Source organism: Lepidochelys kempii, chromosome 7 (assembly GCF_965140285.1).
Source record: "Lepidochelys kempii isolate rLepKem1 chromosome 7, rLepKem1.hap1, whole genome shotgun sequence".
Taxonomy (NCBI): domain Eukaryota; kingdom Metazoa; phylum Chordata; order Testudines; family Cheloniidae; genus Lepidochelys; species Lepidochelys kempii.
This window is the reverse complement of record NC_136386.1, coordinates 30,028,716-30,051,527: the sequence shown is the minus strand read 5'-3', so window position 1 is coordinate 30,051,527 and position 22,812 is coordinate 30,028,716. Positions and strand designations below refer to the sequence as shown.

General features: G+C 60.7%; 2 protein-coding genes across 4 annotated transcripts; both read right to left on the bottom strand.

Moving 5' to 3' along the window:
• Positions 1-5,729: 5,729 nt before the first annotated feature.
• RIN1 (Ras and Rab interactor 1) lies at positions 5,730-12,767 on the bottom strand. 3 transcript variants are annotated; one of them, XM_073351641.2, is made up of 10 exons: positions 12,305-12,767; positions 11,943-12,126; positions 11,339-11,453; positions 11,064-11,136; positions 10,598-10,689; positions 9,335-10,138; positions 8,679-8,984; positions 7,904-8,035; positions 6,984-7,135; positions 5,730-6,674 (listed from the first exon to the last, which is right to left on the bottom strand). In XM_073351641.2, the coding sequence occupies exons 1-10, from the start codon at positions 12,328-12,330 to the stop codon at positions 6,420-6,422; spliced, it is 2,139 nt and encodes a 712-aa protein (XP_073207742.2). In that variant the 5' UTR covers positions 12,331-12,767; the 3' UTR covers positions 5,730-6,419. The 3 variants fall into 3 exon arrangements, with proteins under 3 accessions (XP_073207742.2, XP_073207741.2, XP_073207743.2); XM_073351640.2 differs by lacking the exon at positions 12,305-12,767 and having other exon boundaries at positions 11,943-12,204; XM_073351642.2 differs by lacking the exon at positions 12,305-12,767 and having other exon boundaries at positions 11,957-12,045.
• Positions 12,768-15,387: 2,620 nt separating this feature from the next.
• Positions 15,388-22,799, bottom strand: BRMS1 (BRMS1 transcriptional repressor and anoikis regulator). The gene is made up of 11 exons (XM_073351635.2): positions 22,106-22,799; positions 20,479-20,624; positions 20,058-20,148; positions 19,666-19,793; positions 18,844-18,923; positions 18,307-18,403; positions 17,628-17,720; positions 17,128-17,192; positions 16,327-16,366; positions 15,840-15,972; positions 15,388-15,602 (listed from the first exon to the last, which is right to left on the bottom strand). The coding sequence occupies exons 1-11, from the start codon at positions 22,435-22,437 to the stop codon at positions 15,485-15,487; spliced, it is 1,323 nt and encodes a 440-aa protein (XP_073207736.2). The 5' UTR covers positions 22,438-22,799; the 3' UTR covers positions 15,388-15,484.
• Between the last annotated feature and the right edge of the window lie 13 nt (positions 22,800-22,812).

Genomic DNA, 22,812 nt, shown 5'->3' with positions numbered 1-22,812 from the left:
ATCCCAGCCCTGGGCTCCCCCCCCAGCTCTGCCAGAGCCCCTCAGTCCCAGCCCTGGGCTCCCCCCCTCAGCTCTGCCAGAGCCCCTCAGTCCCAGCCCTGGGCTCCCCCCTCAGCTCTGCCAGAGCCCCTCAGTCCCAGCCCACAGCCCTTGCTGTCCTAGACCCGAGCTGTCCCCCACAACACTCCAAATTCATAACTGGGTTACAATCCCAGTTTAAGGATACGGATGGAGTGGTGTTGCCCCCTGCAGGCGTGATCGCAGCACTGCACCTGGACTTCATCATTGAATCAACTGAACATACATTTCAATTACTGTCTTTTGGGTGCCAGGTCCCACCGGCTGGCTCAGGAGGGCAGGGAATGAGATATGGGCCTTTTCCTTCATGGGGACACCAGCTCCAATCCAGCCCCAGGGCAGGGGACTGGCTGGCTGGCTCAGGGGCACAGACTATGACCAAGTCTTTCTGAAACCAAACCACGCCAGGACTCCTTTAGGTGGATTTCCTCAGTCGAACAATGTTGGGGGTGGGGGCACACACAGAGGTTGATTTTGTAGTGATACAGTTATCCCAGGACAGCCCCTCAGGTGGACCCTGTTATCCCAGGATAAAGGTGCTTTAACCCCACTTATCTTATTCCCCTTGTGTACAGCTAGCCTGTATCCTGGTACAGCTGCATCCTCACCTGGGGCAGGAAGTATCCTAGTGCTGAAACGAGACCAGGAATGCTCCAGCCAGACCACGTGTGTGTGTGGGCTGACTGGCTCTTACACTGGTGTACCTAACCCCAGGACCTTAGGAAAGCCATAGAGAGGTTCCTTCCTTGGACAGCAGCTGTGGGCTTTTGAGACGTGCTGCCCTGGGCGTACTCCACTAGAGGTACCCCTGTGCCACAGGCCCCCAAGAGTGCCCCTCTGGTCCATGCCTGCACCCCAACTACCCTATGCCCCGTTTCAAGGCCACAGGAGGTGGAGTGGACCAGTGCCTTCACCGCCAGGGCTCCCAGAGCAGACAGCGGGCTCCACAGCGGAGGGGAAGGGGGGCAGGATGTGGAACAGACACAAGGCCAACACACTGCAAAGAATCCCTGCCACTGCAGAAAACTGCCTTGTCTTCCTCCAGTGCTAGTCCCGATGCATGCTACATTCCAGGGGCCTCCCAAGCAGGCTTCTGGTTCTGGCAGGAGCGCCGAGCCCTGCCCACCACCCACTGGAGAATCACCTGCCCAGTCTGCAGTACCCGGGAAGGGTATGGATATTGCCCCATGTGGTGGCTCAGCTCCAGAAATGCTCCTCAGGTGGCACACAAAGGACACCTTGAGCCCTTGTCAAATGAGCGGTAAGCGTGCTTGGGGGATTTTGTGTGGCAGCCTCAAAACATGTCAGACACAGCTCAGACCACAGCACCTGCCATTCCCCCAGCCAACGAGACAGACCGGCTCAGGGAGGGCCACCTGGTTTTGTGTCTGGAGGGAAAAGGATAAAGGTCTCCAAACTCATGACTTGTGTAAGTTGGCCTCACCCGTTAGCATGACATTTCAGATACCACACAGCATTACATGACTCACCACCGCAGAACAGCCCCTCACAGCAAGGGCCTACATGGCAGCATGCTCTGCCTCAGTTTCCCCACAACAATCTTCAGCCTACTCCAGCCATAGGGATGACACGCTGCAGTGATGTGGCCCTCCAGCTAACTCATTAACAGACATCCACCCTGTCCTGGGAATCAACATCCAAAACACCCCCCCACCCCATGCACCTTTACCCCAGTTCCCAACTGGGCCCAGTCCTTCCTTTCCAAGGGATCTGTTCTCTTTCTTCTAACTCATATACACTTCTGCTCACCTACTGTGCTCAGTTTCCAGGCCAGCCATGCTTCCCATCCGCCCCCACAGCCCCTCCTGGGGTCCTCCCCAAGCAGCCACACCCAGACACCTTCCCCACCACATCCAGTACCTGTCTTGTGTTCCACTCTGCTCTGCTGGGCTTCCTTCCTTTTAAGTCTCACACCCAGCAGGCTGCAGCTAACTGAACAGGGCTGACTAGCCCAAGGCCTCCTGGGCCTTAAAGGGGCAGGCCCTCGTGTGACACATGGGTAATGGATGGCGTGAGTTAGATGGCATTCAGACACAATTCTGGGTATGAGCTTAGGGTGCAGCCTGAGCGAGTTCTTGTCTGGGAACAAAACTGTATAAGGAGGGTCAGTTGTAAGAGCCCCTAGTTCCCCCACTGTTCCTGCTGATGTTATCGCTGCAGGACAGGGGGCTTTCCTGGGTAAGTGCATGGTTCAGAGAGTGATCTCATCAGACCTGGTCACACTGCACTGAGGTCCCAGACTGGGGCAGGTTCTACTCCAGGTAGAAATGCTCTTAGAAATGCTCCTCTAAATGGGACGTTGGTATGGTGGGAAAATACCAACAAAATGTCTACATGGAGCTGGGGGGCACTGATCGCTGCCCAGGGCACCCTGAGAGAGCAGCGTCAGAGACCCGAGTTCTTCAGCAGTCATACAGAGTCCAGCCTGTCAGATATCTGAGACTGCCCCAGTACAAGCTTGAGCTGATCCCGCCAAGCCACAGATCCTTTCCACTCGGAGCTGCCCACTTTCCTCGTGGAATCAGCCTGTGAAACTCATTGGCAGGGGATGTTGTGAAGGCCAAAAGGATAAAAAAAGAAATAGGTAAGTTCATGGAGGATAGGTCCATCAGTGGCTATTAGCCAAGAAGGTCAGGGACACAGCCCCATCACCTGGGCATCTCTAACCTTCTGTTTGCCAGAAGCTGGGACTAGGTGACTGGGGATGGATCACTTAATAATTGCCCTGTTCTTTTCATTCCCATCGACACATCTGGCTCTGGCTCCTATCAGAGACAGGAAACAGGGCTAGATGGACCATTGGTCTGACCCAATGTGGCCCATTCTTATGCAGTCCTTTCTACTGCTGAGCAAGAGAGTTTGTGTCCCTGTTTGTACACTGCCTATTGTTTCTAGCTCCAACACCCGGCCAAGAACCAAGTGGTCAGGTGGAGGGAGGACAGCTCAGGGGAATGAGCCCTTCTCTTGTTCTGTGATAGGAGCCCTGGCAGCAGAGGGAATGTGATAGGATGACAAGTGGACAAACCAAGAGGATCGAGGAACCACTATTGCCTCGGCCACGTGGGTGCCAATAGGAGAATTAGTGCACTGTCCTGTTTGCTGTGTCCTAGTACTCTGGGAAGCAACGGGGTGGGTGGATCGACATCTGTTGTGACCAAAGGGACGGGAAAAACAGGAGCTCTCTCCCCCTGCTCGTTTATAGTGTGGTCATATTGTCTGTGGTGACGGGAACGGACTGGAATGGCTAGTCTGGAGGTCATTGTGCCCTGCTCTGAGTTCCAGCAGAGCAACTCTTCAGCTCACGAAAACTTATGCTCAAATAAATTGGTTAGTCTCTAAGATGCCACAAGTCCTCCTTTTCTTCTTGCCTTGCACTACCTGGTGGTCCAGGTGGGCTCCTCAACCCAGCACAGATGCCTTCAGCAATATAGTTCCTGTTGGAAGGGCTGGGACGAAGGGCACTCCTACCCACACTGCAGCCGGGTGCTTCCCCAGTTGGGAGAGGAAGGAGCCCTTGGTGGGAGTGCTCCCATCAGTCTGGGCTGCGGGCTATCCCCAGTTGAGCTAGCCTGCAGTGCAGATGCAGTTCGGCAGGCGGCGTCACAAAAGTGCAAGAGGCCGCGTGGCCCAGCAGGACCTTACCGTCATCTGTGGAGCGAAGAGGATGGATCGATTGGTCGTGAGCCAAGTCCACACTGGCAACCCTAGAATCCATCTGGCATGGCTTGGCAGGGGCTGAGGCCTTCAGCCAGCCTTCTGGCAGGAACTCCATCTTGTGCCAGGCCCCGCAGTAGCTCACAAGAGACTCCTCAGCCCGGCAATAGAAGTGTTCAGATACACCCCAGAGGGAAAGGATCTGACTCCAAATAGTTCCTTATCCGGAGAAGGAGGCTGGGGGCCTGGCCTAGCCCTCAGAGAGCTCAGCACCTAAGGAGGTGTCCCCCAGATGGGCCCCAGGGTTCCCAACAGGGCCACTGTAGGGCACTGTGTGGATTAGAAGGGCCCCATGGACGGGGTAATGGGGCACATGGGGAGCATGAGAGACCCTGTCCTGGGAGCACTGGGATACCCAAGAGGACCGCTCTGAACTCATGTCTGGGGCTGGGCTCTAGGACAGCGGAGTGATGACTCAGGGCCCTTCGGCTAGGAGTCAGCCAATGATTCATGACTTGTCTGTCTCCAAAGGGGGGGCAGCGCTCAGGCAAGGGGGTCCTGGACCCACAGTCTGTGCCAACTACCTGCAGTCAGTGGGACCCATCTCTCCAGTCCTGGCTGCCTCCCCCATCCCCATGCTCCTCCTCACCCGCCCGCCCCCCCGGAGCCCTACTTCCCCCAAAAGCCTTGCGTTCTGCTGTACTCCGGGCCAGTGCCCCACTCAGTGCAGGGAGCTGCCTCCTGTGATGTGCTAAGGCAGCAGCAGGGGGCACCAGTGTCCCGCCTCTGCCTGCCCCGCCGGATGGGCCTGATTTCCCTCCCACTGGGTTCTGCCCCCAGGTGCCAGGCCCCTCCCTGAGGCTGTGGCATTGTGCAGGCCGCCACAGACCGGGGAGCTGGGCGCAGAGCCTCAGTGTCCAGCCACAGGCAGAGCCAGTCGCAGCGCCTTGGGAGAAAACCACAGTGAAACCCGCCAGGGCACCCCCTTCACAGCGGGTGTTGGCCGAGCTCATCGCCCCCACCAGGGCTCCTGGCATCCTTCCTTCCCGCATCCCCAGCTGCCTGGGTGCCGTCCTCCATCCCCCCCTCGTTCAGGGGCTCCCTGCCCTTCCCCCAAGCTCCTCCTTGCCAGGGGCTGTCTGCTGCCCCTTCCCCCATACCAGGGGCCCCCATTCTTCCCCACCCCCGCGTGGGCTCTGTCAGCTCCTCCTTCCTCCATACCAGGGCCCCCCATTCTTTCCCGCCCCCGCATGGGCTCTGTCAGCTCCCCCTTCCCCCATACCAGGGGCCCCCATTCTTCCCCCCCCAGCATGGGCTCTGACAGCACCCCCTTTCCCCATACCAGGGGCCCCCATTCTCCCGCTCCTGCCAAGGGGGCTGTCTGTCCCCCTTCCCCTGTACCAGGGGCCCCCATTCTTCCCTTCCCCGCCAAGGGGTCTGTCAGCTCCGCCTTCCCCTCACACCAGAGCCCCCCTATTTCCACCCATGCCAGGGGCACTGTCTGTCTCACTCCCACAATTTTCATTTCTTCTCTTTCTGTCCAGGAGCTCAGTCACATAGGGTTTCAATGTCTCAAACTCCACCTGGAGGCTGGGCAGAGCAGAAATGACAGCGGTGTTGTGCCGGAAGGTGTTAATTGTTGTCATCAGCAGTGGGGCTTGAAGCTATGGCTCTGCTACCGGATGCTGGGGTTCCAGGGGCCTCCCATTTCCCCCTTTTGGTTTCTCTGATTTTCACCAACATCCAACGGCTCTTGCCCATTGCTGCCTAGAACGTTCCTGGAAATGTTGGAATTGATTGTACGCAGCGTTCAAAAGTTATCTTGTTACAAATAGAGACAGCCAAACAGATGGCACATCGTTCAGCCAATAAAGCAGACCCTACAATAATATCCACAGGAGAGTTTCGTGTTCCAGAGTGTTGTATTTATCAAAAACATATATTGAAGTTTCAGAAATGAAAAAAAAAAACACAGACTTGAGTTAAAAACAAAGAATGCCACTCTTCGAACAAAGTAAATCTTTTTTACAAATAGCAAATAAAGTAGGCCCTACAATAATATTGATACAAGAGCATTTTGTTACAGAACTCCTTTTTCTTTTAATATATGAACAAATTGTAAATTTGAGGCCTCAGACAAACCAGGCCGTGTCGCTTTTGGGAGAATAAAAAATAAAAATGAATTTCCCCCCTAAAAAATATTTAATAAAGTAGGCCCTATAAAAATAACATCAGCAGAAGAGGTTTTTGGGCCAGCAAATCCCCCTGGTGTATGGACATTGATCCTCTGTGTCACGAGAGAAAGAGTCTCTCTCTCTCTCTCTCTCTTTCGGCATTTAACTGACTCTTATTCAAGCCAGGAGTGATTGTCACAAGCTAAGATACTCCCTGCCCCACCCCCAAAGTGAGGAAAAGGCTCCCCCAGCACCCCTCCCCCCGGAACAGGGAGGGGCTACCGGGGACAGACATTCCTTCCACACTGCTGCAGGTCTTATTCGCCTTGTTTTACAGAAGGGGGAAGCTGAGGCACCAAGAGGGAAGTGGTCATAAAGCCAGTCACAGTAGAGCTTGGACTAGAATCCAGGAGATCTCACTCCCAGGCCCACTGCTCTAACCTATAGGTCCCACTCCCCTCCTAGATCTGGGACAGAACCAGGCATCCCAGGTCAGAGGGGTTCATCCAGGTCGACAGCCCCTTCGCGGAGCAGCCTGTGTGGGGGTCCTGGCCAGGGTCCCATCTCCCCGGGATGGTGGTGCTGGGCTGGGTGCTCCTGGGGCTGGCGCTGTCCTTCAGGGTGCAGGGGGAGACTGTTGTCTGTGGGGTGCCCCCGTAGCTGCTCTGCCGTCCCCTGGGCTCCCAGAGCAGGTGTGGTGGAGTGGCACCCACTGCAGGGGGCCTGGGTCTTCTCAGGCTGTGGGTCCTGGAAGGCAGAGCAAGTCAGGGACTAAGTGGGCATGGGTGTGGGGGGTGGGACTAAGAGCAGCAGGGACTAATGGGGATGGGGGGCAGGGACTGAGTGGGCACTGAGGCGGATGGAGGGGCAAAGATGGGGTGATGGGGGGATAGGGATTGAGCAGGCACCAGGGGTGATGGGGGGACTGTGCAAGCAGCGGGGAGGGATAAGGAAGGGGGTAAGGATGGAGCGGGGCGTGGGTGGAGTAGGGGCAGGGACCGGGTAGGTAGCAGGGAGTCCCCGTCAATGACTCCCCCAGAGCACTTCCCCACATACCTGGCATGGGCTGCCAGGGGGCCGCCCTGGGGGGCACAGGCGCTGCCAGCTCAGGGTTCTCTGTACATTGGGGTGCAGCTCCCTTGGCTCCTCTTCATGGAAATGCTCCAGCAGGGCCAGGCTGGCCTGGAGAGTGGTCAGGTAATAGCCACCTGGGGGAGGATGGGGTGTAGATTGTCAGGCCAGAAGGGACCCTGGGAATTCTCTAGGCTGCCCTCCTCTCTGCACAGGGCTGCCCTGAATTGATTCCTGGGGGAACTAGCACAGATCTCAGAAAAACATCCCCCCTGCTTTAGACACTGCCAGTGACGGAGAATCCAGCCCTCTGTGCCCCTGGTTAATTCCCCTCACTTACAAACGTGCACCTTATTGCTAGTCTGAATTTGTCCAGCTTCCACCTTCGGCTGCTAGACTGAAGAGTCGTGTGCTCTCCCGTTTCTGTTCCCCACGTAGGTACTTAGACTGGGATCACGCTTAACCTTTTCTCTGTTAAACTAAACAGATCGAGCTCCTGGGGTCTCTCCCTCTGAGGCTTGTTCTCTGAGCCTTTCGTCATTCTCGTGACTCTGCTCTGAGCTTTATCAGCATCCCTCTTGCTTTGTGGGCACCAGGACCGGCCGCAGGGCACCAGTGCCACACCCGGAGGTAACAGAACCTCCTTTCTCCTCGTCGAGATTCCCCTGTTACACACCCCGGGACCGCTTTAGCCCTTTTGGTCACAGCGTCGCACTGGGAGCTCAGCACTGGGAGCTCACGTTCAGATGATTAGGTGGGTCCCCCCAGCATTTAGGGAGGTAAACGGACTCAGGGATTTTCCCCTCTAGGGGGCGCCATCTCTGATCTGGCCCCAGGGTGAGGGGACTGGCTGGCTTAGCGGGACAAGGAAAAGGGGTAGTGGAGGGCCTAGGCGTCTTCCTTACCTTCGCCCAGGAGCTGGCTGGGCTCCATCAGCTCCATCATGTACTCAGCCTCCATGAGCAGCTGGGGCAGGTCGCACTGAGCCAGGATGAAACTCAGAACTGGCAAGAACTCGTCCGCCCCATAGCTCCCATCTGGGGGGAAGAGGGGACATGTGAGTGGGTACTGGCAGGGATGTAGCAGGAACATAAGGGGGATGGGGGGGTCCTGGCAGTAGGGGAGGCAGGTGGCGTTGGGAGCATGAGCTGGGGGAGGGGGGCTCCCAGCGGGGAGTAGCATGGAGAGCACAGGCTGGGCAGGGATGGGGGAGGGATCCTGGAAGCTGAGGAGGCATGGGGTGCAGGTTGCACAGATGGGGGGACTGGGGAGGGAGGGGCAGGGGGAGACCAGGGTGGCTATGTTAGGTGTGGGAGGGCACAGGGGTCAGTTACGGGGTGGGCAGGTATGGGGATGTGGGGAGGATCAGGAGGTTGTAGGGAATGAGCAGGTTGGAGGTGGGGGGGCGGGCTGGGTGGTATGGGGGTGGTGCTGGGGAATAGGGGGCCGTTATGGGGGTTGTCCGTACTTGGGGACAGATCTATGGCTGCAGAGACGCCCTCCTAGGCCTGGGTGCTGGGTGAGGAAGAATGGGGGGCAGGGGGGCCATGCAGGTTAGGGTGGTCGGGAAGGCTGTGCGGGGCCACCCCCCATGGCTCTGCAGACGCCTTTGCAGCCCTGCAGGAGCAGCATCACGCAGGCGAGGGAGGGGAGGGGGGGAAGGGATGAAGGGATCCGTACCCGGGGCTGCCCCCATGGCTCGGTAGACACCCTTGCAGGCCTGCAGCAGCAGTGTCACCTGGGTGCTGGGCGAATAGGCGCGCAGAAGCTGCAGCAGTTTGCGCCGTGCCCGCTGGGTGTCAGGGGGGCCAGGCAGCATCGCCCGTGCCGGGAAGGCAGCAGGGCCCCGCTCCCGCACCAGCCGCAGGTTCTCCCGGAGCTGGCCCAGGGACCCATCTGCCATGCGTCGCCTGCACAGCCGTGATGCCAGCACTGGTTTGAGGGGCTTCAGCACACAACGATGGAGGGCCCGTTCCAGCACAGCATCTGTGGAGTAGGAGTGGGTTACATGGGCTAGCGACAGAGCCAGGAGTCCCGGCTCCCAGCCCCACTGCTCTAACCCACTAGGCCCCACTCCCTTCCTGAGCTGGGAATAGAACCCAGGTGTCCTGGCTCTCCCCTGCCCCAACCCCCACCCTTCTCTTAGAACCCAGCAGTCCTGGCTCCCAGCCACCCCTGCTCTAACCATTACACCCCACTCGCCTCCCAGAGCTGGGGACAGAACCCAGGAGTCCTAGCTCCCAGCCCCACAACTCTAACCCAGTAGACTCCATACCCGTCCCAGAGCTGGGAATAGAACCCAGGCACCCTGGATCCCTCCCCCAAGCCCCACTCACCCAGCCTGTGGTCAGGCAGCAGCGTGGGGCTTGGCAGCTCCAGGGCTGGGCTCTGCAGCAGCTGGGCCTTGGTGTGGGTCAGGAAGGTCCGGATGGGGCTCAGCAGCTCGTGGCTGGACTGCCACTCCCCCCCGCCACCCCTCACTAGGGTCAGGAAATCCTGGACGCTGGCTCCCAGCCTGGTGCTCCGGTCCCGCGCCAGCCCCTCCACGGCCCGTGACAGCTGTTTCTCAGGGGCCAGCACTGCCAAGACGGCATCGCTCATGCAGCGCAGGGGGGCACGGGGGCGGCGCTGGGCAGGAGGTGAGGGGGCCCGTGGACCCCCACCCCCCTCGCTCTCTGAGCCACTGGGGGACCCACTGTCCAGCTCCTGCAGGGATGGGAGGCTGCTCCCGGCTGGCTCGGGATTAAGAGGCTCCCCAGCCCGCTGGGGAACCCGATACCCTGACGTGCTGAGCGGTGAGTACTGGCCCGGTTCCTGGCGCAGGGTGGGGGACGTCCCTGTCTGGCTGGCAGGGATGGGGGGCGGTGGCTTGGGGGGAGGTGAGAGAGGGCTGGAGGTCTCGGTGGACACCCGCACTTTAATGCTGCGCTTGAAGTCGTCCCGCCGTGAGCCCCCATCCCTGCCCTGGAACAGGGGGTTCAGGAAGCCCAGCGCCCCGTTGCCCAGGCCGCAGTCCAGCTCCCTTGGGCTCCGCGTGGGGATCGCACCCAGCTGGCCAGATGCAGGGGCAGCATCCTCACAGAGTTGGGGCTCAGGCGACTCCAGGGGGTCCTTGGCATTGAGAGAAGAGCTCCAAAACTCTGGGGGATGGGGGAGGAAAAGAGGGGTCAGCACCGAGGAGAGGACATGGGGCCTTTCCCCTCTAGGGGGCGCTGGCTCTGATCCAGCCCAAGGTGGGGGGCCTGGCTGGCTTAGGGGGCCGGAAATGGGATATGAGCCTTTCCCCTCTAGGGGCCACCGGCTCCAATCTAGCCCCAGGCCAGGGGGAGGGGAGGGGAAGGGAATTAGAGGAGAAATGGAGGGGAGGGATTTCCCGGCTACCTAGTGGGTGCAGGGAGGAGGTGCAGGGTGATGGGGGAAGGGGAGTGGGGATGGGGTGGAAATGGGGCACACAGAGAATGGGCAGGGAGGGACCAGGGGGGATTGAAGGGAGAGGAAGGATCAGGGAGAGGAGTGTAGGGGCCACTGAGATGTGGGGGAGGGGTGGGGGTCTGAGAGAGGGGTCCAGGGGGAAGGGCTGTTGGGGGGGTGTCACTCACCGAGCCCCAGGTGGGAAATGGCCTCCAGTTCCTTGTGCGACACCGCCTGCTGGATGGGCTGGGGCAGGCGCAGGGCGACCGGGAGAACCTCCCTAGGGGGACAGTGCATCAGGCTCTGACAGCAGTCCCAGGGCTCCCTCCTCCCCCTCGGGCACTCCCCCAATTCCCTTCTGCCCCGCCCCCTCCCCCAGGGGCACTCCCCAATTCCCTTCTGCCCTTTGCCCTCTCCCCCAGGGGCACTCCCCAATTCCCTTCTGCCCCGCCCCCTCCCCCAGGGGCACTCCCCAATTCCCTTCTGCCCTTTGCCCTCTCCCCCAGGGCTGCCCCAACACCCTCTGTCCTATAACCCCTCTGCTGTCCCCCACTGCCCTGGACACTACAGGATCTCCATCCACTGGGAGCAAGGGAGAGCTGGAGCTGTGGTGGAGCTCAGATTTTGGGGTGCCCCCCCCATCCTCCCACTCACCGGCTCTGGCAGTAGGAGGCCACCAGGTGCAGCATGTCTGGGAAGCTCTGGGATGAGCCCTCCAGGGAGATGCCTGCAAAGAGAAGGACCCTCAGACCTGTGGCACTAGGAGGCGCTCTCCCTGGCAGTCAGTACTTGCCTACTGGCCCAGTGCAGCACTAGGGGGCACTGTGCTGCAGGGAGCTGGGGGGCTCAGTAGGGCACCAGACGCAGGGCTGCGTGTAGACGTGGCGCTCCCGGGGGGCACAGAGCAGCACAGACAGATGTGTCCCTACCGGCTGCTCTCTCTTGCAGGCAGTAGCTAGCGACGAAGGCCGGGGCCAAGTCATCTAGGAGGCGCAAGCAGAGCACCCGGCGTCGGTGTGTGTTCGATCGGCGCACCAGGAATGTCTGGGGCAAGAAGGGGGCATCTGTCAGCAGGAGCTACACCGGGGCTGGGGACATGGAACACTTCCCAATATCCACCCCCTTCCCTGCTCAGCCCCATGCACCCATCCAGTGTGGGATCCCCCACTCCCAATCAGCCCTGTGGACCCATCCAGTGTGGGATTTCCCCCCCATCAGCCCCATGGACCCATCCAGTGTGGGATTTCCCTCCCCCAGTCAGCCCCATGGACCCATCCAGTGTGGGATTTCCTCCTCCCCACATCAGCCCCATGGACCCATCCAGTGTGGGATTTCCCCCCACCCATCAGCCCCATGGACCCATCCAGTGTGGGTCCCCCCCCCCATTAGAGCCATGGACCCATCCAGCCCAGTATTATTCCCCTCCCCAGATGAGCCCCAGGGGCCCACACTGCCTGAAAACCCCCATCAGACCAATGGACCCATGTGCCCCAGTATCCAGCCGGGCAGGGCAGAGGCCCCCTGAGCCCTCACCCCGGGGGGCTCACGCTGCAGGATGTGCAGGGCGGTGGCAGAATTGAGGCTCAGCTGCAGCCAGACAGACTGGGTGAGAAGCAGGCGATCCAGGAGGCTGACGCTGTTCAGAGACCCCCGGGCTGGCCTGGGCTGGGGGAAGACGTGTGGGTCTGGGACATCGTACACCGGGTCACGCCCCAGGCTGAGAAGGGAGACAGCGCTGTGAGGAGGGCGGGGAGCCCCTAGCACTAAGGGCCAGAGCATGGAACCCAGGAGTCCGGGCGCCCAGCCCCACCTGCTTTAACCCACTACCCCCCACCCCCACCTGGGCTAGACCTCAGGAGTCCTGGCCCCCCACCTCCCAGGCCCCTCTGCCATACCCGACTGGCTGGTCCGGGGGCTCCATCTCGGCTGGGTGACCAGGCTGCAGAGACAGGCTCCCTCTGCCAGAAACAGGAGCTGCTGTTAACCCTTAGCGGACCCCCCCACCCCCTGGTACCCACTCTCCTGGGCCCCCCAGGGGCGGCTGAGTGTGGGGCAGCCCAGCCCAGCCCGACGCCAGCCCTGAACCGCTACCGGGAAGCTGCAGGAGGAGCAGGAAGGGCCACGACTCAGACCCACGTGGCCCTTGCTGGGAATACGCTTCTCCCCCGGGCCGGGGGCCCTGGCGGGGCGCTGAGATGCGGCCACCTCTGGGGTGGGGCGCGGGGGCTGTTTGTCCCTGGAGCGCAGCCGGGGAGAGGGGGCTCCTGCCCAGGGCGGGCTGCGGCAGCGGCGACCCCGGCAGTGCCCCGGCTCCGCGGGAGGGGGAGCTGTTCGGGCCTGGGCCAGGAATGCGCGAGTCGGCTCTGACTCACCGTCACACCCAGCCCTGGCACAGGGCTGGGCCAGCCCCAGGCAGGGACGGGCGGGCTCCCCCCTCCCGCAGCGCAGTCACGTTTCCAAGGCAAAGCTCTCTGGGCTGGCACAGCCCATGCGGGGGCGCAGATCTAATCGGCAACCCAGCCCCGGGGCAGGGGGAACAGGAGGAGACACAGCCTCCCAGCGTGCCCATTTTGTACAGGGGTAAACTGAGGCACGGAGCAGGGTGTTGCCCAAGCGAGAGTCCAGGAGTAGTGGCTCTCAGCCCCTCTGCTCTAACCCCCTAGGCCCCAATCCCTGAGCTAAGAATAGAACCCAGGCGTCCTAGCTCCTAGCTCCCTGCTCTGACTCATTAGACCCCACTCTCTTCCCAGAGCTGGGGCTAGACCCCAAGAGTCCTGGCTCCCAGCCCCCACTCCTCTCCCTGCGCTGGGGTAGAACCCATGGACCCATGTCCATGCTCCTAGTGCCCAGCACCCTGCTCTAGCCACTAGACACTGTTCCCCTTCCAGATGGGAGAGAAAGGTCAATCTTAGGGCTGCAGGGCAGGTGTGTAATTGTGTGTGTATAATCACAAAGAAATGGTGCTTGGAGGCAGGGCAGTAGATGGAGGAGTTGGGGGGGGATGCAGGGGAGAGAAAATTAGCAAGAGATGGAAAATCCATCAGAACCATCCCAGATCCCCTCCCCTGATCTCAGCTCCCTCCCAGCTCCCACCACCCCTTTTCAGCCCCCCCCCCCCCAGGTCCTGAGCTTGAAATAGCTGCTGGGCTGCTCCCTCCCTGCCTGGAGTGAAGTTTTGATGTGAACGGAGCTTACATGGCGGCTCATCCTGGTGGAGTCCCCACTGCCCACTTCCCACTCCCCTAGTGCCCCATGCAGCCCCACGCCCCGTCCCAATGCCCCCAACCGCAGGCCCTTACCTGGCAGTGCCCCCTTCGCTGTCTGCAGCATCGTTACTAATTCATTATTCCCTTCACTCCCAGGTTGAACTCAGATGCGCTGGGCTCTGAGCATGTCTGGGTTGCCAGCCAAATTCAGCAGCTGCCTGGCCACCCCCAAACACCAGGGGTCCTGGGCACCATCCCTAGGGTCTTGCTTTATCTTGGGTTTTGTATCTGTCTCCAGCCCCCAGCCAAGAGCCCTGCCCAGATGCCCTATCCCCTCCCAATACAGGGAGGGAAACTGAGGTACAAACAGGGGAGGGGACTCTGCCACTGTCAGCCAGCCAGCTGGGAAGAGAACCTAGGGGTCCTGGCTTCCAGCCAGCAACCCCACCTCCCCAACCAGTGGACCCCATAGTCCTTTCAAAATGAAGGATAGAACCCAGGAGTCCTGGATCCCAGTGCCCCTGTCCCGCTTGAACCCACAGCCCTCCTAAAACTGGATAGAACTCAGGAGTTCTGGCTCCCAGACCCCAATCAGCTGGGCATGCAGAAAAGGGAGCTGAGCCATGGGGAGGGTAGTGGGGTGTTGGAATCCAGATCAGTTCTCTGGACCACTCATGGGGTGTCAGGCTAAAGAGACCCCCTGTGGGCAGGAGGGTTTGAAAGCCCAGCACAGGACAGAACCAAGGAGATTGGGGCAGGGTTCCCAGGTCTGTGCCAGATCCCACCCTGTGACCCAGTCCCACTCACCCTAAGGCCCTTGTAACCTCTCCAGGGCCTGTGAAGTTGGGGTGCAGCTCTGGCTGGGCTCATGCAGAAGGAATGGGAAGGGATCCCCCATTCATTACCCCCCTTGCTATGCTGAGGAGTGCAGGCAGCTGCGATTCTGGGGGAGGCCTGGCTGAGAATGGGCACGGCCCAGACACGAGACCCCCCAGGCTGTCGGCCACATGAGCGGCTCCCAGCAATATGGTCTGGCCAGGGACTGTGGGGGGTCCTGTCTTTCCTGAGGGGAAGGAAGGCTGGAGAACGGGCAACAGTGCAGGCTAGGAGAGTTGGCTGGGGGGTCCCAAAGGTGCTGCCACTTGAGGGAAAGGAGCCAGGGTGGGTGTCCCAGAATCAAAGCAGGTTGGAGTCAGGGGGTGCCCTGATGCTGCAATGACCCCCCTAAGGGCCAGCTGTTCTGGAGGGGCTCAGAGACAAGAGACGGTGCACACAGCTGGGGCGGGGCTGGCTTGGAGCTGGGGATCCTCTGCGCCCCAGCAAGGGGACACCCCACTCACCCTCCACCCCCAGCCCACCCTGGAGCCAGAACGGAGTTGGCGTCCCCTAGAAGAGAAAAGGCCCATGCCCCACTCCCCATTCCCCAGCATATGCTGAAATGAATCAAAGGGCCAAGAGTTTGTATGTTTCACTTGGTTTTTAATGTGAACGCTTCCAGGGGGCTGGCCCAGGCCCAGGGCTTTTCCTGCTGAAGCCCCTGGAACCAGCACCCCTATTTCCCTGAGGGGCACAACAGCCCCAGGCACTGGGGTTTACGAGCAGCCCCCCAAGATTGCTACAAACATCAGAGTCCTAGTGACGGAAGCGAGCAGTGAAGCCTCGTGCTGGCCTGTCTGCAGGGATCTGAGGCGGGAGCGCTGGCCATGGGAACACGCTGCCGGGCAGGGCCCCAGAGTCCTCTCCATCGGAGTCCTAATGCAAGGGGAGAGCAAGCCCAGCCACTCGCTGCGCCGGGGAGGGTCCGTGGGCCGTTGGTTTCCAGGAGGAGGCCTGTGCCGAGCCGCAGGGCTGAGCCACGAGAGGGCCCGCTCAGGCCTTGCGCACCGAGTACTTGCCCTTCTGCAGCTGTGAGACGTAGATTTTGGTCTTGGTGCCATCCTCCCGGCGCAGCCAGACCTCCCCAGTGCTGACAGCTGTGATCACAGCCCTGCGGGGGAGAGCAGGGGTCACACCAGGTCCCCAAAGACAGTCAGTTGCGCTGCCTCCCCCGCCCTGGGACTGGATTAGAGCCAGTACCCTCTACTGGGGAAAGGCCCTGTATCCTATTCCCTGCCCCCTGAGCCAGCCAGTCCCCTGCCTTGGGGCTGGATCAGAGCTGGTGCCTCCTAGAGGGAAAAGGCTCCATGGCCCATTCCCTCCAGCCAGCCAGTCCCTGGCCACTCACTGCGCGGGCGCCTCGTCCCCGACCTCCAGGATGACGCTCTGCCCTTTGCTGTAGATCTCGCCCTCGTAATGCAGCCGCCCGTCCTCACAGCGGGCTGAGAATTGGGCCCCCGGCTTCTCCACCTTCACCAGCACTGGGGGGAGAGAGGAGGTCAATGCTGGGGGGGCAGGCACAGCCCTACATACCTGAGGATGGGCCCTGCTGGCAGCAGCAGGACCAGGTTAGCTCATGTCCTGGCTGAGGCACTGGGGGAGACCAGAGGTGGCAAGGGGGATCTGTGCAGGGTGGTGGAGGGCAACAAGATGGCTGGCGAGGAGCCATGAAGAGGCAGGAGGGACACGGCTGGGATTCAGGGGGGCCCAGGTCAGAGCCAGTGCCCCACTCCCTGAACACCTGAGCCAGCCAGTTCCCTGCCCTGGGGCCAGACTGGAGCTGGTGCCCCTAGAGAGAAGAGGCCCCATATCTTATCCCTTTCCCCAGCTCTTACCATCTGATTTTCTTTTCTGGGGGGACACGGCTGCTTTAGCCTGTAGGGAGAGACAAGACGATTAAAGGGGCTTATGCAGGGAGCGTGCTCAACCCCCTGCAACTGCTCACAGAACTATGCAGACCCCACCCATGCTGGTCCCCCAGGAAGAATGGCAGCATTAGCCTGTGTGACAGATGGGGAAACTGAGGCACAGGGTAAGGGACTCACTCAGCATCAGTGAACAGAACCAGGGAGTCCTGACTCCCAGCGCCCACTCTCTGCCCACAGCTGGGGATAGAACCCAGGAGTCTTGGTTCCCAGCCCCACCCTCCCCATCACTCTAACCCACTAGACCCCTCCCCAGCTCTGCTCCCAGAGCTGGGGACAGACCCCAGGAATCCTGGCTCCCAGCTTCTGGCCCAGCTATGCAAATAGTGACTTTTAAAGGGCATATTAAGAATACATATGAAAACAATCCCATTTCCACATGTTTGATCCCAAATGGCAGAGCTAGGAAGGGGGATTATTATGGGACATGGTGTTTTGCAGCACAACTAAGGGTGTGTATGAGGGGTGGTTATTAAGGGACCCAGGCAACCTGTGGGGCAGCCAGGGGACATGTGTGTGTGGGAGGGGCTTAAGGGATCCAAGCATTGTGTGGGGTGGCCAGGGGTGTGTGAGGGACTTGGGGTCCTGTGGTGTCGCTGAGGGATGTGTGGGATGGGGTTTAAGGGACTCAGGCATTGTGGGGGGTGGCCAGTGGTATGCAAGGAAGTGGGGGTTATTAAAGGACCCAGGCATCCTGTGGGTCAGCCTCACCTTTTTGATGGCCGTCCAGTCTTCCAGGATGTCAATGTCCCGCAGCATGTAGACGATGTAGGGGCGTGAGGGGCACGTTAAGGGCTTGTAGCCATACACAGCCATGGTGATCATTTAGCCCTATTCCCTTTCACACCAACTCGGGGGGGAGGGGGCAGCACTAGGATGCAGGGGGTGGGGAGATAGTGGCAGCCAGCCAGGAGCCAACAGGACTCCCTGCCACAGGGCACCACAGAGTGGGGAGCCCCCGGGCCAGACATCCCAGCTCCCTCTTCTCCCAACATCAGCACTGGGACTGGAAGGGTCAGGGGGCAGGACTGATGGGAGGCCTGGCGGGATGGGTCTGTTCTGGGGGAGGAGATACCAGCATGGCCAGCGGGGGGGGGGGGGAAGATACCAGCAGAGCATGTGTGTGTGTGGGCGGGGGGGACAGGACACCAGCATGGTCCTTGCCCCAAGCCCAGCGGAGGGAGGGGGATGGGATACTAATGTAAGGATATCAGACACAAGTGGCGCTTTCTTCCTCTTGGCGGGCCGGAAGGGATCCCACTTCTTGAGGCTGTTCTTGGGGCGCAGCTTGTCGTCCCACCACTCTAACCCAGGAGGAGAGGACAAGGGTCAGAGGACAGCCCCACCCACCAGGCTGGGGGGGGGCCTGCTTGGCAGCAGCCCCCTCTCTCCCTTCCCCCTGCCCCACAGGGATGCCTCTGTGGGGCAAAGGGGACTCAACCCTCTTTCCCCACTGGGGCTGCCAGTGCAGGGGAAGTTAGTGCCCTCTGGGGACAGGAATGAGGGGAATGGTTTGTGCCAGGAGTGGGGGGGCCAGTGATCCTGCCCCATGAGGGACTGGACTGAGACCCAGCAAACTCGCCTCACACATGGAGCAAATGAACAGCTAGAAAGTGGGAACAACGCTAGGATATTGGGCAGGATGGACCCGTTGGTCTGATCCATGGGGTGCAGGGACCCTGGACACAGCTGCCTTTGTAATGGGGATGTGACACCCGGGCCCTGTGGGGGGCAGCAGCAGTGTGGCAGGGGGCATCAAGCTGGGGATGATTGTGGGGGCAAACTGAAGTGAGAGCAGGTTAGAGGCACCCTGGATGACCAAGGAGGCAGAGACACGTGGAGAACGGCAGCGGGGGAAGGGGGTTGAGGGAGGCCCCAGGGCTCACTGACCCGAGGTGATGTCAATGCTCTGCCGATCATCCTCCAGGCGCTGGATGCGCTCCAGCAGCTCGCTCTGCATGTTGTCGTACAGCAGCAGCTTCTCACTCTGTGTGGACAGGATGGGGTCGGGGGGTGCAGCCAGGATGGACCCACCCCACTGGCCCAGAGGACACTAGGGAGGCCCTGGAGGCGCAGCTAGACCCGATCCCACCCCAAGGCTGTGGGCTCCCAGCCTCCCACCTGGCTCGATTGGTCCCATTCCTGGACCCCCCGCAGTGGTTGGCGTCACCCACAGGTGCTCCCTGGGAATGCTGGGGGTGCAGAAGTCAGCCACAGGGCTCACACAGATGCGGCATCTGGAGCTGGGAAGTAGATGGAGGGTCTGCGGGAGCAGGGCAGTCCGTGGGGCACTCAGAGGCAAGATCAGGGGGCTTATGCAGGGGGCTCCTGTGCGGCGGGGAGGGACAGATGGGGGACTGCAGGGGACCTCAGCAATGGGACTGAGGGGGGCGGGGAAGAGCAAAGCGGGTTCATGAGGGCCCTCACCTCCAGGTGCTGGTGTGCTCCCTGCAGCTCACACTCGTGCTTGTTCCTGACCACCTCCAGGCACAGCCCCTTGTAGATGCCTGCAGAAAGGGGGGACCAGTGACCCCTGCCCACCCACCATCCCTCCACCTCCATGCCCAACCACAGCCCCTGCGAGATGCCTACCTTGGCTAACCCCAAGCCGACCATGAGGCTCCCAGTCCAAGTCCCTGCCCTCCTACCACCACAGCCTGGGCCCCGCCAGCCTCACTTCATAACTCCCCCTACCCTGAGATTCCTGCCCTCTGGGCCCTGCCATCAACTGCCCACTCTTGGCCCCACCCCTTCTTTCCACAGGTGGGCCTGGCCCCCACCTGCCTGAATCTCTCCACCCCTGAGCCCCCTCCCAGGGCCTGCCTGCCAGCACCCTCCTCTGAATTCCCACCCCACCCTGCAGGCCTGAGTCCCCCCCATGCCTCTCCTGAACCCCCTCCCCCAACTTCCTCTCCCACCGGCTCCCCCACCTGCCATCCATCCTCCCCTTTCCTGAACCCTTCCCTCCCCCCACTTCTGGGCCACACTGAATCTGGGCCCTGTCATTTCCGCCCCCAAGCCCAGCTGCCCCCAGCTCCTGAGCCTTCAACCCTTGCTGCTTCCTTAGAGCTGGTCACTGCCCTCTGAGGCCTGCCTGGACCAGGACAGCCCAGGGAACACAGCCAGCCAGCCACCCTCCCCCCGCGCCCTGGTCCTGAGCCCTGGCACCCCAACTCCTCAGCGGTGGGACCAGTCTCCTGTGGGGCAGCAGGGGATACAGATAACAGATGGGCAGGGCCAGGAGCTCACCAGCCACCTCGATGCGGATCTTCATGTTGTTCTGCAGGACACCCAGGGGGTCGAGGTACTCGGCTGCCCGTCCCGACGCCACATCCTCCAGCTTGGCCTTCACCTGGTTCAGTCGCTCCTTGAATAGCCTGCAGGGTGCACCAGCAGGGATTGAGCCCTGTCCAGCCCACCCAGCTTGCACTTGCCCCCCGCTTCCAACCTGCCCTGCCCAGCATGGTCCCGCTCTGCCTACTCCACCCAGCACAGCACAGGCCTGCCCAGCCCACCGTGTCAGCCCGCACTGAGACAGCCATCTCTGGGGTAGGGTGCAGGGACAGTTTATACCCAGTTTATACTCGCCTGGCAGTGAGATACAGGCACCTCAGGGGTGGGGAAGTCAACAGGGGACTCACTTTTCCTTGAGCTCAGAGAACTGCTTCTCCAGGTCACACATCTCATCCAGGCACTCACTGCGTCGCCGCTCACAGTCCTCCTCGTCCATCTCTGTAGGGCACAGCACATGTACCTTCCAGCCCACGCTCACCCTGGGCACAGTGCCGCACACAGACCACCCAGGGAACTGAAGCACACAGAGTCAGGACACTCACCCAGGGGGCAAACAGAACCCAGGAGTCCTGCTTCATAGGCCCATCCCCCTATAGCCCACTAGACCCCACTCTCCTCCCAGAGCTGGGAACAGAACCCACGAGTCTGGGGAGAGGACACCGGCCTGGCTGGGCCATGGCTCTTACCCAGGAAGCAGGGCCAGCCCCCAGTACTACTCCTTGATGAAAGGCTAAGCCCCATCCCAAATCCCCTTCCACACCCCAGTACCTGAGCTTTCTTCCTCGGACTCAGAAGGACTGGCACTATGCTCCTCCTCACTCTCCTCCTCTTCGCCATTCAGCTCAGGTGCCGAGTCCCCATCCCCCTCCATCTCCTCCGCCTCCTTGGGCGCCGGGTGCACCGGCATGGGCACTCTGGGTGATCAACGGCAGGGGTTATTGCCAGGTGGTCTGGGAGGGTCCTACTTCACTGCACCTCCCACTGCCCTCCTCCATCACATGCAGGGCAGGGGGCACTGGACAGGGACAGCTGCCCCCAACCCATGGGACCCCCTGTGTGCCCAGAGCATGGCTCTGGACAGGGGCAGCTCCAACCCCCAACCCCTGCCAATGTGTAGCCCCTTGCCCCAGGGCCATCATAATTAGTGGACCCCAGTTTCCACTGGGAACAACACTGAGACCCAACAACTTGTTCCACATGTGGGCCCTGAATACATATCACATGGGGCCAGACCAGACCCAGCGCCTCCTAGAGGAGACAGGCCCTGTGTCTTATTCCCCCCCACACACACCCTCAGCCAGCCAGTCCTCCTGCCATAGGGCCAGACCAGAGCCAGCAACTCCTTGTTCTCACTGCATTGTGATTTGCAGCCACCTTGAGGGGAGCTCCATGAAGCCGCCCAGTTGCTCTGTCAGGAAGAGAGGCGCTATCAGCTGGTAGCTGCTATTGCAATGGTGTCGGGACACGTGATGGGACTCTGCAGAGATGGGTGCTGGCCTCATCGGAGCCAGCACGGTGACCCCAGTGCTCCCGTGCCATGAGCCTGGAGCTCCCTCCTCGCCAACACTGCAGGGACCTGACTTCCAACAGCAGGCCCCATCCAGGCCCATGGGGCACTGGAGCCAGCAGGGAGCAGGGCTAGCAACGCTGGGAATACAGGCAGAGGCAGTAACAGAACCCAGGAGTCCTGGCTCCCAGCCCCCTGCTCGCTCTGTAACCATGGTCTGACCCAACTCCCTGCTGGGTTTATTGCTGCTTGTGCAATGCTGGGGGACACTCTCTTCCCCCCCACCCCTTGATGGGAATGGAATATCCCATCTTCTGCTCACTTGAGCGCCCTGAGGAACGTACCACTGCTATATATTCCCCCTCCAGTTGACATAGTCTGCTCTTTTCCCGTGCTGGGGAAGGGACCACTGAACCCCATACACAGCAGGAGGGCACAATTCACACGCCCCCCATGAGATGTTTTGGTCTCTTCCAGTTCCTTTGAGTTTGCTTTGGAAGATGCCATTCAGGTTCCCATGAAGGGGGACAGCAAGATACAGCTCACCCCTTCGATGGTGTGAGCCCCCAGTGCGTTTCCAATGGGGAATGGATCATTGAGCACCCACAATACGGGGGCCGCAACCCTCCCCTTTGAGTTGCAATGGTCTGGGCCGGCCGCCACTGTAAATTCTCCCCCTGGGGGTGCAATGGGCCGGCCTGCCCTCCCTTGATCGCAATGGGGATAGAACCAACAAGCTCCAGAAGCAGGGGAGGCAGCGAATTCCCCCCTTGGGCTGCACTGCTCTAGCCCAGCTTCCATTGATCTCAGCTGGGAATGCACCACCAAGCACCCCATGGAGGGGAGGCTGTGACGAATCCATCTCCCGCTGCTCTGAGCCCCACGTACCTCGGGGAGCCCAGGCCGGCGGCCTCCCTCCCGTAGGCGCTTCGCTTCTCCGTACCCGGAAGCTCCCCACCTACTGGCTCCGCCCCACCCTCTGCCAGCCAATCAGGGAGACCAGTTAGCCAGAGCGCCGTTGCCTCTATGGTTCCCAGCTGCCCCCTGCGCCGGGCCTTATGGGATAGTGGAGGATGGGGCATGTTCCCATGGCAACAGGACGCCCACAGCCTAGCGTGAGGTGAGCGACATACACCCAAAGTTGAGCTAAGGGGAATCCCCTGAACTGGTGTTGCCATGGCACCTAGTCTTACGGGCACCTGCTTGTGACACATCACCATGGCACCCAGTCAGGTTGTTGCCATGGTGCCAAGTCATGACATTACCAGGGGACCTGGTGATTCCTGGACAGTCTCATCACAATCTGCTGCAGCACCATTGCAGCATCGCCAGAGCACCAGTCACGGCGTTGCCATAACACTTGGCACCCAGTCCCAGTGCAGCCTTAGCACAGGACCTCTGGCCCCTTGCCATGGTGCCCAACTGCAATGTTGTCATGGCACCCATGGGACTGCCCCCGTCACCCAAGGGCCTGGAGAGAGGCCAGGGCTGTGTGGCTCTCTGCTCCCCTCTCTCCATCCTGAGCAGCATGGGGTGCATTGGCAGGAGGGTCCCTGCTTTGGCACACCAAGAAGTCAGCACCACCCACCAGTACC